General features: G+C 40.9%; 1 protein-coding gene across 3 annotated transcripts in view; it reads left to right on the plus strand.

Annotated features, from left to right (window-relative positions):
* The first annotated feature begins 267 nt into the window (after window positions 1–267).
* Window positions 268–16,276, plus strand: part of PRIMA1 (proline rich membrane anchor 1) — a 62,898-nt gene continuing 46,889 nt past the window's right edge. Inside the window, exons 1-3 of one of the 3 annotated variants that reach the window (XM_063440289.1) lie at window positions 268–785; window positions 8,493–8,615; window positions 15,511–15,658. In XM_063440289.1, the coding sequence (XP_063296359.1) occupies window positions 8,526–8,615; window positions 15,511–15,658 (238 nt within the window). In that variant the 5' untranslated portion in view covers window positions 268–785; window positions 8,493–8,525. Of the gene's footprint in view, window positions 786–7,777; window positions 7,972–8,492; window positions 8,616–15,510; window positions 15,659–16,276 lie in introns of those variants that run through there. The other 2 variants (XM_063440290.1, XM_063440288.1) reach the window with 2 other exon arrangements.

A 16,276-nucleotide genomic window follows, 5' to 3' on the forward strand; every position in this document is an offset into this window, starting at 1 on the left:
AAAGGGCGCTGCATTTTCCTAAAATATACTAGTTTTATGTTACCTGTCTCAAGACAATAGAAACTGGACAGGTCCCCTTCCATGGCAGTACCCAGTTCCCCACAAATTTGTAATTCTCAGGGTCCCCCCTGCCTCACCACCCCCTTCTTCTCCTCTCATCTGTCTAATGTAGTCATGCCTCCTCTAGGGAGTAGAAAACCCTCCTTCTCCTCCCTCCACCTCTCCAGGATCATGTGGCATTAGAGAAATGGAACAATAAAATAACATTGTGTGCCAAATACACAATGGACTCGCTAGATGGGGATGAGAAATCACTGCAGCATGCTGAGGCTAGATTGCAGTCAGAGAGGAGGACACACGCCTAGCCTCCTGTCTGCACCCTAGTTCTGCATTTCTCTATCTCACAAACACAGACACTCACTCTCTGCTGATGGGGATCTCAGCAGTTCACTAGTTCATGCTGAGAGAGGTCTTGCCAAGCTGAGTTTGGAGGAAGGGAGCAGCATGTGCTGGTCACCTTGCTGGAAAAAAGAGAATCACACCCTGACTGTATAGAGGTCAGAGAGGCTGAGACCCTTTAATTGAGCTCAGACAGGACTCCCTACACATACATCCTAAGTGCTGGGAGTCATGGGAGAGTCATTATTACTGCCAGTGGAGCAATTCAAGCTGGGAGCTCACACAGAGCCCCCTGTCTCAATGCTAACTTTCCTCTGATGAGACTGAGGAGAATCTGGAGTATATGAGGAGACCCCTGGAATTTGCTGAACAAGACATCTCCAAGGGTAAGAGAGCAAGCACTGCTTGAAAATGAAATGAATGGGGATTTCCTGTGGATTTGTCCATGTGTGCAATGATATTAAGCTATTACAATTTTTATATATTGTACTTACGGTTCTGTTGATGATTGATATAATTATGATTGTATTGCTTGTCTCACATGTCTATTGTTGATGTCATTTATGTTAGTGGCAGGGAATGCTTGTAGATTTTTGCACACACCGTGTTAAATGTATTTTCTTTTAACTGGTGATTTCCTACTCACTTTATTTAGTGAACCCCCTTTCATTTATATTTGAGTATTATTCTGGGTTAAGATGAAGGCATACAGGGTTATATTCATAGATGTGCAGATTTTTGAAATGATAGATTTAAAAAAAAAGTAGGGATTGCATATTTCCTTAACTCCCACAGTAGGTCCTTAGCATTATCACTTCTTAATTGTTTGTTTGTTTTTCCTTTCGTTCTGTATTTATATTTTAATTTTCTTTTTTAGATAATGGAGGTTTAGAGAGAGGTTAATTACAGTATTTTTGATACTGAAATTTGTAAAATGCACCATGTTTTTGGGAAATGTTTCAGTCATGGTGGGTGAGTATTTGCACTGGGGTAGGAAAGTATAGAGAAGTTTTAATATCTACAAACATAAACTTTATTGCAATGCCCATTGAGTGGGTAAATCCAATGAGCCATAGTGGTGCTGAGTATAACTACTGTATGCCACATAAGAATCAGTACTCAGCAATCATTAATCCCCCAGAACATACTCTATTAACACTTCAGGTATTTAGAACATGTAATAATTGCAGAGGCTGCTCTGGACCAAATGGCTCAAAATAAGCCATTTTTGCAACTGAGAACTTAACATTACTGATACTTATATAGCATGATCTTCACCTGACAGATGCTTGGAATGTGGGACAGAAGACCAAGTTTATTTGCTTTTCATATCTTTGGAGCTTTGCATAGGTTAGTAGATATACACAAGTACAGTGTGTTAAAGCCAGGTTTAAGTTGTATTTTAGGATTATGAATTCTTTGGACAGCTGCTATGAATGAGGGGAGATTAGCGGGGGTCTTGGGTTTGGTCAATTCTAGGGTTAGCGTTAGCAAGGTACGTGGCTATGGTTCATGAAACAAGGATACTAGGTTTTAGAGAGATAAGTTGGATTGAGGAGATTATTTTTCTCTTAGTCAATATAAAGATGTGGTTGCAGTTGGGGATCAGTTGCTGTAAATATTTAGGGGTTCAAGGAGCTTACTGAGGATCATGATAATACAAATCAAAAGTCAGAGATCATAACAGGTCAGTAGACAGAAACCTTGCATCCCCATCTGGAGGTGCCTGTGAAAATTACCTTGTTCACTTGCGGCTAGGCAGCTGGTGCAATTGACAATGATAGAAAGTCAACACATACACACATTGGGCAAATACCCCATATGCTGCAGAACATCTTGCAGGGCAGTTCTGTCACTCTACAGTTCTCATCATATCAACATATGATGCTGCAACCGCAGACTTCCCCAGCCTTCACCACCAACTTGCTATCCAGACTAGACTCCTACTGCTAACTATACACACATTGGTGGATTAATGTGGGTTAAAGAGGGCCAGTTTTCCCTGTAAACTTAGATATTTATGGGGTTTACTCGTAGAGGGAGAATACCGTAATACAAAAATTAGTAGAACCAGAAAAAATATGGGCCATGGCATGTATACATTTGAATAAAATGATGAATATTACTTTACTATTCTAATGGGTAAAAGCGCATTAATATATTGGGACCCATGACTGCTCCTAATCCTCCCCTGCTGATGTAATTAAAATAGCTAAGCAGTGCCTTATCATTCCTCTGCCTCAGAGGGAATAGACCGACCCTGCGTTCAATATACTCTGCCACATCAAATAATAAACTCCTTAAAGGGGAACAGTCACCTCTATGGAATTGACACCGCTGAATATAACATTGAAAATCATCTATAAGTTGTGTAACCATTCTTTGGGGTTGCCATTTTCAGTTCAATTTATATAAAAATTTTGCACATTACATCACTGTCCATTTCAGGCAAGGTACAGACAGATTAAACAATGTAAATGAAAAGGAGAAGGCCAGGTGCAAAGACAGATCTTGTAACAATGATTGACAGGGAGCTAAGATGGACGCACCCAGTTGCAGGATAAAGAGGTGTGGATGTCTACCTTTAATTTAAATTTTCACACCTCAAAAATGCTCATTTGTTAAATATAGGAAATATTAAACATAATGTTACATTTCCTGGGACGTCAATTGGACGTTCTTGATGTCCAAGCCTTGGGACAAGGTACCATCAAGTGAACAAGGATTTATAAACAAAATTTGCCTAGCAGCCTGCAGGACGCTGAGCCAAGCACGGCTACAGACAGAGGTCCCCAATAGGTAGAGTTTAAGGTTACATATCTCATGGACAAGTTGACTGCTTAGGTTTGCCAGATTTTTATTAATAAAACCTGGCAGAAATTGGGAATATGAGCCTGTTTGTTGTACGGGACAATGCTCATACAACCTCTAATAGTTGTGTTGATGCATGGAATAGCCTTCCATCTGAAGTGGTAGAGGTTAACACAGTACAGGAGTTTAAGCATGCGTGGGATAGGCATAAGGCCATACTAACTATAAGATAAGGCCAGGGACTAATGAAAGTATTTAGAAAATTGGGCAGTCTAGATGGGCCGAATGGTTCTTATCTGCCGTCACATTCTATGTTTCTAGTTGAGATCATAGCATCTCAACTATTGTCTCTCCCCATTTCTTCCCCCCTACAGACTTACTTTTTCTTCATCCTCTTTATTATGTTTATTTTTGTAAATTGGAATGTTAAATGTAAAAGTTGATACCAAAGGTGCTTATTGATATGCTATCCCATATTCTTTCATAGTTTTTCCTGCAATACAACATATAGCAAAAATAAGAAAACAAAACAGGCTATGTATCTTATGATAACCACAATGTTTTATACCTAAGAAAGTATTACAACTAGCCATCAACCAAGAAAGATTTGTAATACAGTGAGGTAGAACCCAGGGTCAAGATTGAATATTTATTATATGTATAGATGTCATAATTCAATCTTTTGTAGGTTCAGGTAAGGCATGTAAGCATTTTCGCTGCATCATATCTAGGTACTCAATAATTATGCATACATTGTCATATACAGGCCTAATTGAGTTTGTTTTATATAAATATATATGTGCAAGTTATATAATTATTGAATAATAATCTTTTTTGGGGTATGCATGACATATTTGAACTTATTGTGTCATCGTTTATAGGAGCACATAGGTTATGCATGCATAGTCCTCAATATTTACCTTTAATGCATCATCATGTAAACGGTATAAATTAGGTGTGTGTGCATATTGCCTTATATCAGTATGCATGAGGAGTGTGCATATTTCTTTGAAAATATGTTCTGCATTGCAGACCCCAGGTAAAAAGTTCAACCATTCAAAAATGGTTTGACTACTTACAATAGGGTTCGCAAGGGTGTTCTTGCTCCTGACACCATAACCACTACAAAATTAATTTAACCTTGTTTTTTTTTACATGGGCCCACATTCTAAGCATGGCATTAGCTTAGTCACGTTTTTCAATTGCAAAATTAGTTTGGTGACCCACTGTAGCTTTTCAAAAAAAAATTTTTGAATGTAAATAAATAAATAAATGTAAGTATAAAACCACTTTAATTTGATTGTTTCCATTTTTAAATGTTTCACCGTACTGGGAGAAGCAGCAATGCTGTGATAAATAACTTGCGAGCAGAGGCCTGGAACAACCACTCACTAAACTGGCATGGGAACCCAATTTTAGATCAGAGGTTAAAAAACAATGATCTATTATTTCGCTATATGAAAGTATTTCTCATGTTCAAATATTTTACTTTAAATGGGAACAGGCTTCTTGTAAGGAGATTTTCAGGAACTTTAGTTATCAGCAGTTCAGTTCTTGCCTTCGTTGTGTTGAAGAACAGATTACAGGGTTTCTCTGTGCCCTCTGGTCATACAATTATTATTTATATAGCGAAGCAAATTACGTAGCACTGTACAATAGGATAAAGAAAGTATACGGGCAAAGGATGACAAATGCCGGGAAAAACAACTGAAAAAAAACTGAAAAGCCAGCTGCTGTACCGGGATCTTTCCAGAGGAGGACTGGCAACTTGTGGCCTGAGGGGCAAAAACTATTTAGTGTCTTATAGTGCAATTTTACCAACATCTGTGATAGACACAAGTACACAAACAAAATAGATGTGTTGATAGACATACAAGGTAAATGAATAGAAAGAATTAAAGTGCTATGCAGTTAAAGAGCAGCCCAGAGAGCAATTGCCCTGACCACTTGACACTTGGACATCCCTAATCAATAAGGAAGATCTCCCCACCTAGGCAAGCATTCAGTAAAAAAAAAAGTTCTAAAGAATTTTCCAGCAAGGAAATGCTATTAATTTATTAGATGCATACACCTTGTATATCATGCTAATAAGCAGCCAATGCCAATGAGCCGTATGTGCCTTTAAAAAGCCATCCAGTGCCATCTGTGCCCCCAAACAACCTGCCAGTGCCACCTCCAGTCTATCTGTGCCATCTCTCTGCCCCAGCAGCTCTGTGCCATCTCTCTTCCCCAGCCTCCCTGTGCCATCTCTTTGCCCCAGCATATCTCTTCCCCAAGCCTCTCTGTACTATCACACTGCCCCCAGCCTCTATGTGCCACCTCTCTGCCCCAGCATCTCTGTGCCATCTCTCTGCTTCCAGCCTCTCTGTGCCATCTTTCTGCCACCAGCAGCTCTGTGCCATTGTTCTGCCTCAAGCAGCTCCATGCCACCTCTGCCCCCAGCAGCTCCGTGCCATCTCTCTTCCCCTTAGCAGCTATGTGCCACCTCTCTGCCCCCTGCAGCTCTGGGCCATCTCTCTGCCTCCGGCAGCTCTGTGCCATTGTTCTGCCTCAAGCAGCTCCATGCCACCTCTCTGCCCCCAGCAGCTCTGGGCCACCTCTCTTCACCTTAGCAACTATGTGCCACCTCTCTGCCCCCGGCAGCTCTGGGCCATCTCTCTGCCACCGGCAGCTCTGTGCCATCTCTCTACCCCCAGCAGCTCTGTACCATCTCTCTACCCCCAGCAGCTCTGTACCATCTCTCTACCCCCAGCAGCTCTGTACCATCTCTCTACCCCCAGCAGCTCTGTACCATCTCTCTACCCCCAGCAGCTCTGTGCCATTTTTCTGCCTCAAGCAGCTCTGTGCTATCACTCTGCCCATCAACTTGCTAATTCACCCAGGTGGCATCCACAGCACTTGCTTTGCACCTAGATGCCTTGCATTCCCTACACTTGCCCCAGGACACCCCTGGACACAGATTGCATCCCCTACACTTACCCCAGGACACAGATGATATCCCCAGCATTTACAGGACCCAGATGACATTCCCTGCACTTATCCCAGGACCAACATTCCTGGTGTCTAGTAGGAGGCAGTGTGGTGCCTGTGCACTATGTATATGCACATACATCCTGTATGCCTCTCTCGCTCTTCGCACTTTTGGTGATGTCAGAGGTGCGACCTCTGACTTCCTGAGACACACATGGCGCAAGAGAGGCATACAGACACCACACCACATTGCCTGCCTACCGCTGTCCGCAGAGGTGACTGGCTAGCTGCCACATGCAAAATATTCTGGCGATGCTGCCAATATATATTCCTAATGCCGGCACCGGCTGTGTGGCAATACAGCTGGCATGGCTAGAATTTTGTGCGCCCTGGGGGGCAATTACCCCTGGATCTTTCCCACCAAAATGTTGCACTATGCACATGGAACTTTTAGGTCCAAAGGCAGACAGAACAAACCAAATCATTTTTGCTATATAATTTATTCCAGCAGCAGCTATACATCAATGGTGAGTATGTTGACTCTGATCGCTAAGGCTGTCTGCAGGTTTTCTATTCCCCTGTGCCCTGTCACTGTCCTTTGCATTATACGATTTTGTGACCTACTTTAAGATATCCCATTGGTGTGTGCAAATCCATTTTTTTTTCACTGCAATAGTAATACTATATACGATGAAATCTCCTTGACAGTGTACAAAAATTTCTGACAGTAATTGCAGTGAATCTGCTATTATTAATTTAAACTTCTGCCTTTACTCAAGACAGCTCCTTGCCTCTTTCGTAGGGGTAGCGGTTATCGCAGAAGTTGCTGTGAAAAGGTGGTAAACGATGCTTTATTTATAGGGTGCCCTGGGGTTAAATTATAAGATTTTACACAAATTTACTGGTAGCCAGGTATCGCCTGGCCTGCTAAAATATTTTTACTTGACTGCCAAATTCTCATCCCCAACACTAGTATTTGTTATTAATCATCTCTCTCCCAATCCAATTCCTTTATTCTAAATGTATGGCCCAATGATATTTTATGAGTCCATAGGGTCTATTCACTAAACCTTGATTTGTGATGGGTTAAAACTTGACTTTTAAAAATGCCAAAGCAACAAATATAATAAATGAGAGAGATTTTATAGTCTGTTCAACTCAAGTTCGTTACAGTTAAGTGTTTGTTGTGTAGACCTTCAAATGGTCCTATTTATCAAAACAAAACTGAAGTAATTTGCAAAACAGCCATGTGTGGAGCAGTATAAACATGCTGTGTGTTGCTATAGTGATTGCTACAAACAGAGCACCCCATAGTACTGCACTTTACGCTTGCTGTAACTCCTTTTGGGGTAATGGACGACTAATAATTTAGGGTCCACATCATTAGCTCCACTTTTAGAATTTTACCCCATTATTGCTCTTTTTATTAACCCATGCATTGTCCTAGCATGCTGTGGGGCAGATAAAAAGTGAAAGCAGTGGAGGTTTGTTTGGGATTATATGTAGTGTCACTCTGTACCACAATGTGCTATGACAATAGGTCTGCTGTCCCTGCCTGCTGGGGTAAGGGGGGGGGGGGGGGGAAGAATTCTGTTTACATGCTCTGAAGCTCTGGCTGTGATGGACTGTTCGTACACAGTATTTACCAGCGGAGTTTGCAAAGCATTCTGCAGCATCATCTTAAACAAGTCACTTCAGAGGGTGGGGAAGCAGAGAGCGAGAGGGAGAAACGCTGAGCAAGTGAAATAATATTTTATCTGCAGATACCTACCCTACTCCGGACGGCTTCAGGTACAATACATTGATAAAGTTTTCCTGCCTGCTTATTACGGTGTCTACTGCATATTGGTTTTTATAATTTATACACGAATGTACGCCTTATAGAGTGATGTTTAGGTTCCATTTGTATACATTAAACATTTTTTATATATGCACATACATATATATCCACACACTATTAAGTGTATGTGTGTGTATTATAATATATATATATATATAAATGTGTCTGTAGTGTGTAATGTAGATGCTGTGTAATGTAGATGCACGCACACATGTATTTGAATGTTTTATATGCTTATACACACATGCATGTATCATGCAGATACATACACAAATACAAGTGTACACATAGGAATACTTTGTATGTATAGGAATATGGCAGGCAGAAGTATTATGTGATACGGGATATATTAATATACGGGTTTGTATGCAGAGAGCAGTTATTATTTACAGTGTGGTGTGTGTAAAGTTCATTCTGCTGCAACGCTGGCATTTACTCAATGACTGTGCTAATGTGACTCTTTTCTGTCCAGTTCTCCAGGCTGAGAGCAGAGCTGGGGGGCGTTATGCAGAACAAGGGGTTCCTTTCCCCTGTTTCCTTGACCCCCTCTCTTCTGATTCACTGTCTTGTATTACCTCTCCTTGGACTCATCCAGGTAAGATTGCGAGGTGTATTGCTTTATTGTACAACGTGAATGAATTATTCATTGGCAATGGTTGCTGTGCATAAATGGGTTAATGCTGCTCTGTTGAGGGTGTTGCATTATTTAAATAGAAAGTTTGTGCGTTCTAAGCAGGGTTGAAAAGGAGTTACAGGCAGCGATCGCTGTCCACTGACACACCAGTTTAAATGCTCTACATTTCCATTGGCAGGCGCTCAGCATAGTAGGGATTGCAGTTTACATGGCAGGGGTTCGGATTGTTGCCTGTCAGCCTTTGCACCCTTGTGTACTTAAAGCATGTGTTCCTTATCTGTACTAACCAGAAGCTCAAAACCCTCTCCCATCTGCTATAACTCTTGTATAACTCTTTTACAAGCAAGCAAAACAGAGCTTACAGCTCTCTACTGTACTGTCATTAATAAAATCTATTTTAGTCAGCCATTGTAATAAAAAAAAAAAAAAAAAATGATGTGCGCTAATATAGCTGCGTACCTTAATTACATGAATTGTGTTACACACGTGTAGGTGCCTGGGACAGTTTCCCAGTGCAATAATTCCTAGAATCACACTTAGACACAACTACCGAGAGTAAAAGAGTAAAAAGAGAACTGTAACTTTAAGGCAGAGGAGTGTGGACAGACTGAAGCTGTGTAATATTTTCTGGGTTCTGAGTGGTTGCTGCTATTATTATAAAGTATTATAAAATGTTGACTTGAAAATGTAAATTGGCATTACTTTAGAGAGGCTTGCTTATTTTAACAGGCCATATTTTGTTTAACATAAGTCCATATTTTGGCCGTGGCTCAGTAGACTGTCATGACTGACATATGACAAATTTAAGGGGACAGCATTTCAATTAAAATCAACACACTGCTGCTAGGCACAGGGGAGAGATTTCCAGTTTATAGTAAGGTGGGTAGTGATCAGAAGTGTAAAAGCAACAGACACTAAAAAGTGTGGAGGGAGTAGACTCTTCTACACCACATCAATCTATTCTACAGGAAGTGCAATGGGGAAAGTGCAGTGAAAAGTCTAGAATATTGCAGTATTCTCTGCAGGAATGGATAAGGGCACACAGCATTTGTATCAGATTAAAAAGTGATTATGAAGACATTGTAGAGTGTGTGGAGGTAAAGGGCTCAGGTCGTTCGCACTCTCTGCTTTTTCCTGCAATGTGATGGTCATCCATTTGGCATACAGTTAAGTTGGCATGGTTCCGACAAGCAGAACTTGCTGATGACAGTGAAAGGTTCTGGCATGTCGTGTGGATAAACAATCTCTTTCATGTGGTGAGATCTATGCTATTCCAATTAGTTACAGGGCTTACCACATGGCAGCGTCAATAAGGAGAAATTCCAAGGGCTGCCAAAGAGAGATCTTAGGAGGCAAGTTCTAGAGATATAGAGAGAGTGAGGGGAATACAATGTAGGAAGCAGTGTGAGGGAATTCCAATAGCACCTAAATAGAGATGGTTTCCTGAGATTCTGTGATATATAGGTCATTACCTTTTATTAGACATTGCCAGTCTGTATGCTGTGTGACAGAACAGTGTCTTTTAGATGTACCAAAACAAGATGCTACAACATTTTTCAAGAGGTTAAAGCATAAAATAAGAAGTGAGTATAAGGCAGGGGTAGTTAACCTCTTAATACCTAACGCCCACTTTTGTATCTTTGTTGGTGGTAGCATTTCCTTACCACCCACCAGTGCCACAGTAACAAATTTGAAAGCGCATGTGCGATTTTTTTTTTTTTTTTTTAGAAAGGAAGGTTTTTTTAGATTACATTTTTTTTTATATTTTCTATTCTACTTTTTGTGTGTGTGAAGGGTGTAGTGTGTGTGTGAGAGAGGTGCAGTGTGTGAGGGGGCAGTGTGTGTGAAGGATGCAGTGTGTGTGGAAAGGTGCAGTGTGTGTGTTTGAGGAGTGTAGTGTTTGTGTAAGGGGGCAGTGTGTGTGAATGGTGCAGTGTGTGAGAGGGCGGTGTGTGAGGAGTGCAGTGTGTAGGAGAGGGGGACAGTGTGTTTGTGGGAGGGGCAGTGTGTGTGAGGGGTAATCTGTGTGTCTGTGCGGGGGCAGTGTGTTTGGATAAGGGGTGTAGTTTGTGTGAAGGGTGCATAGGGTTTATGCTGTGTGTAGATGAGAGATGTAAAAATCTTTCTTAATGTCTCCCTCTCCCTTCTTTCTTTTACCATGGAGGGGGGACATAGTGCTGCAAGCCCTGGTGGTCCAGTGGTGGCATGTTCACTTTAGCCTGCAGCTCCTCCGGCTGCAGGCTGACTCTCCTGTCCTCCAGCAAGCAGGCACTGTATTGGAGCGTTGCCATGGTAACGCAGCAAAGCTCCGACCAGCCTGCTTGCGGGAGGAACACAGATCTTCCCAGGCCTTTCCCTCCCTCTCCTGGAACTAAGAGCCAGCAGAGGGCTTACAGCAACGCTGGCTCTGCATGGGCCGGCAGCAGAGATGAAAAGATCTCCACTGCCGGCCTTGGTCCACGGCCATCAAGGCACACTGAGAGTTTTCTGCAAAAACTACCACCGCCCACTTGAAATCCCAAAGCGCCCACCAGTGGGCGGTAGGGACCAGGTTGACTACCCATGGTGTAAGCTATTGAAAGCAGTTCTGTGCGTCAGGTAAAACAGTAAGCTTTTTTATGAATACCGAACTACTATGTAGAGTGAAAGGAGCTTGTCTAGGTATAGAGTAGTGGTAGATTTTCTGCACATGGATTTAAAAAGGCTGCTTTGTGTATAGAGGAAATGGAGCTACTTTGTGTTTGGAGCAAATTGAGGATGGGTGATGGATGTTATCTGTGTAAAGGTAGCTGGGTTGTATACAGAAAAAATAGATTTAATGGAGATGTTTTTTGTATGGAGTAAAGATTCTGAGTATAGAGCAATTTTAATTTGTATATGCAGTGTTTAATGGAGCTGTGTAGACTAGAGTAATAGAGTGTTCTATGCAGGGCGGGATTAGCCATAAAGTGACCATAGGTGGCTACTTATGTCCCAGGGATTAAACAGGGGCAACTGAACCATGAAATTCCATGGGATTTTTAAAATTTATTTTTTATTTGCCAATCTTTTTTTTTTAAAGTTTTGATACATTTTTGTAACAAAGAAGGTTTCATGAAGGCACAGATACAAGAACAGGTAAGTAAAGATTCATCATGTGGCAAATATACTCCAGAAGACAGACCGCCAACATTGTTGAAAAGGATCTCCATTACTTTGGGTATAGCAGGGAACATGAATATGTTTGCTCAGTGGACAGTACTAGAAACGTCACTGCAATATGGTCTGTGATAAGAAACTAAAGGAACATTTAATTAGTGTTATTGCCAAAAAGGTTGGTGTATGTAGAGACTTTGTGTGTGGCTGGGGATGAGGAAATGTATAGCATAGATGAAGAATGAGGGATCCCATGGGATCTTAATCCTTCTCTGGTTCCACATATAGTGCAAAGCGAGCTGATATGTCTTTAGATCACTTTGCACTAAACACACAACAGCTAATTCTGCATTATGCTGTGTATAGTGTGAGGGGAGCAATTCTATAGAGTAAAGTGAGTTTGTAGAATTATTATTATTATTATTATTGGTATTTATATAGCGCCAGCTTATTCCGCAGCGCTTTACAATAAGAGGGGAATTTACCAAATGAGACAATAACAAAATGTAAGAGGAACATTAGGTAGTTGCGGACCCTACTCAAATGAGAACCAACAGGGTGTCAGCGCTATAGGATATAAAACATACAGTATGGCAGCACTCCAAACCAGTGATACAGAAGTACACACAGATTAAATAACAGATATTTACCAAAGAAAGCGCGCTAAACTGATCTGTAGATAGAGAATAACAACATATAGTGCAGACTATCTGGACAAAGTCCAAAATATGTGAAAATGGGGGATGTGGGGAAAAAAACTCACATTTACCAGAGCCCTATCACCCCAGGCTCTGGGTTTGCAATGCTCCACTTAAGAGGGAAGATTCCCACACTGGTTAGGCTCCAAGCTCACTGGAAACCGATAAAGCTGTGCAATATAGGACAGAGAGAGGCAGGACCTCCAATTGAATAGTATCAAAGACAATTTATTAAAAGTAAATGGTTAAAAACTCTTACTTTGCGAGTGGTGGGTTATGCTAACATAGCTACCCACATAAAAGCATGTAAACAGCAAGTATAAAATCACTTCCTGGTTTCGTCCGTCCCGATCACGTGATCACTTCCGGGTCCGCCTCTCTCGTGACGTGTGTGTGACGCGTTTCGCCCGCCTCCACAGGCTTCCTCTGACAACGTCATTGGTGTCCAGCCCTGTCTTTTAAGTGTCTCACTCCTCCCCTTCTGTTATTTCATTGTTCCGGGGGCGTGGTTTCCTCAGAAAGGCTGGTATTATACATCCGATGGATTTTAAATCTCTAGTCCAGCATACTCATATGTGTGTAATTTTCAATCAGGTAACCAACGTTAAAGGGCTAGTGTCCAACCTATTATTGCACATAACTACTCATACAGAATGTCATATATAAATCTGTCATCATATTAAGACTACATTAATACAAAAAATATGTAATAAAAACTTATATCATAAGATACAGGATCAATACAGTATAGTATGCAGCTTCTGTGGGCAGAAACCTCACCTCGAGGTCCAAGTGTAGGAAGCTGGATAATAATTGTTAGAAATATTTGAATAGTGAAAAAATCGAAATGACTATATTACATAATTTAAAGGGATATTCAGTTCAAATTATCACGCATTGTTATTACATACCAATACATGACTCAATGCAATATAAGGATCTGTGATTATCCAACCAACTCTGGTCACTTTAGATCTATAGGAGAAGTTCTGCTGTCTTGGAGAAAAAGTTCAAATGAGCTTACAGTCTAGAGGAGGTGGGGGAATAAAAACACAATAGGAAGGGTATTGAGGGAGACAGCAAATAGACAGGCTGGGAAAGGAGCAGAACTGGAGGTGAGTGCAGTGTGTCCCTATAGGAGAGAGCAAGAGAAAGGATTACGAGATAGAAGTTACTCTAGGAGGCCATTAGCAATCCTGAAAAGATGGGTTTTGAGGGACTTCAATGATTCAAGACCAGGGGAGAGTCTGACAGGGTTAGGCAGGCTTTTCCAAAGGAAAGGAGTCGCCGTGAGAAGTCTTGCATGCGTGAATTTGCAGTAAGGGTGCAAGCAGCAGACAGGAGAAGGTCACCAGCAGAGCGGAGAGACCGAGAGGGGGCCTATCTATGAATCAGTGACGAAATGTAATAGATGGAGCTATTCTGTGTATAGTGCAAATGGATTCCATGTATAGTGCAAAGGGAGCAGGTCTGTGTATATAGTATTCCTGAACAATGTACAGCATGTGCGTACATTAAAAGTAACTGTTTTCTGACAATTGCACCTTTTCTAAGCTGCCTGTGTCTGCCAGAGCAAAAGTAACAGTAATCTGAGAAAAGAAATGTCCAGAATTGGACATTCTGTCTATATAAAGGAGCCAAATATGTCAAGGAAAGTGCATCTATAGTTAACTTTATCATTTGCCACTCAGACATTTTTTCACATACAACCCCACTGTAATATTTATGCTTAAATTATACCTAAATTCGCATATGTGACTAACTCCCCAACTAAATTTCTGGACCTCATAAAGTGATACCAAGTGAAATGTAGGCAGCTATCTCATTCATCTCTGATCCTGGAATCTAAACCTGCTTTACATCACCATCAAAGGTTTTCTGTCAAAGTGAAGGTGCATCTGTTCTTTCATTAATATCTGAGGGGGTAGTGAGTGGGGATTCCAGAATTAATGGGTAAACTGACATTTAATTGACTAGTACGAAAACATAGATTGGAATGGTCCACCCCACGCCTCCACTCCAGATGAGCTAGAGTGGGATGCAGAACTGTCTAGTTCTTTTCAAACATTTTCTCCCAGCTTCATTTAAGGAAATATTTGTTCTGCTCAGTGAAATACTTTCTATATATAACATGAAGTGTACAACTGATCTTTATTTGTGTGTTTTAAGCCTGAATGAAGTGGAGCTATTTTTAACCTTGTGTCATCTTATTAAGCAAGCCGCTGTTTTGGTACTCCATATATGGAGAATATGAAACTGCCAATTAAACCGGATTAATTATGTTGAAGCCCCAGTCGGCGGATTACAGGCGGCATTTAAAAGAGCAGACGTTCTGTGCAAGAACATTACATTGTTAGCAATGTCTGCAATAGAGTCATTGACTTCTTATTCATTATTTTCAATTATTTAAGTAGATTGTAGTTAGCTAATGTCAATTGTTTTGGAAATGGTACCCATATGCTGTAGAGTATGCATTAAGGAATTTACACTAATCATTCTAAACCTGTATAGCTTTTCCTCCTTCTCGTATTTATTGTCACAGGCTAAGTTGCTGTCATCTAATATACATTAATGTGACATTGAGAATATGACTAATGGAGGCTGATAAGCCATTTTGCTTTTCATGAAGCTTAAACAAGAGGCAGTGCTCCTACATTGGTTGTGACAACGACCCATGTATCCATGCAATTATATAATGAATAGATGATATTCTGTTAATGTTCTCAATAGCTGATGGCAAATAGGAACAAATCCTAAGACACTGGGGCCTCTTCCTTGAAGGGTCCATATACTGGTGGTTTGTGGTTCTGTATTTTCGTACACTTGCTTTCTGCCTCTTGCTAGTATGTTCATGCTAACAATTAATTAAACTCATGGTATATATATATTTTTTTAAATGAACATTTTAGCCATGTCTGTTAGTGTTGCCATCTTGATATCTATGCTTTGAATGATTGATGTATTAACAGAATGCCTATATTGCATATATTACGGCACTTTGATCAACTGCATTATATTTCTAGATTGCTCAGGCCGAACTCCAGAAGACATGTTCAAGGTCCACAGCTGAAAGTCTACCCAGTGGATGTCCACATGTGTGCCAATGCAGACCACCTCCTTTACTGCCACCTCCACCTCCACCACCACCACCTCCAAGACTTGCACCACCTAGTGAGTACAAGATGGATATTATGTCTGTTGTGTTGGTCAGTAGGCATGCTGCGTCCAAATACATTGTACATTCTGGAGTCATATATAAAGTAAGAGGTCTGCTTTGCAAGGAAAAAATGGATAACCTGTGTGAAAGATTTGTTAAGGAGTAGAATGTCAGAGAGGTAATCACTCCATTGAAGTTATATTCAGTAAACTCTGAATTGTTCAGATATTATCTAGAATCAAATAGTCAAACTTTCTACACTCCTCAGTTGACGTCAACAGGTTAATGTCATTTGGTTGGATGTTTATGCAAGAAGCTATATAAGAGTTTGGTCATCTTCTTGAGTCTTTAGTAAGAGCCAAAATGTATATTCCAGAAAGACTTAGGCCCCCTAATCAACACACTACACGTAGAAACAAGAATTTTCTAACAGAATATTCTCAAAAAGAAGTCTGTGATTGGAACAATTGCCAGCTTGGAGAGGATGAATGTGCTTTGTGCAGGCAAGGGGAGAGCGTGGGGAGATGGAGGGATAGAGTTCTTTAGAAAAAAAAGTGAAGTGCATGCTGATGAGACGATTAATATGCACAGAATTGACATTAGGCAGCCTAGAACAGCTTTCTGGATTGCCA

Source organism: Pelobates fuscus, chromosome 13 (assembly GCF_036172605.1).
Source record: "Pelobates fuscus isolate aPelFus1 chromosome 13, aPelFus1.pri, whole genome shotgun sequence".
NCBI lineage: Eukaryota > Metazoa > Chordata > Amphibia > Anura > Pelobatidae > Pelobates > Pelobates fuscus.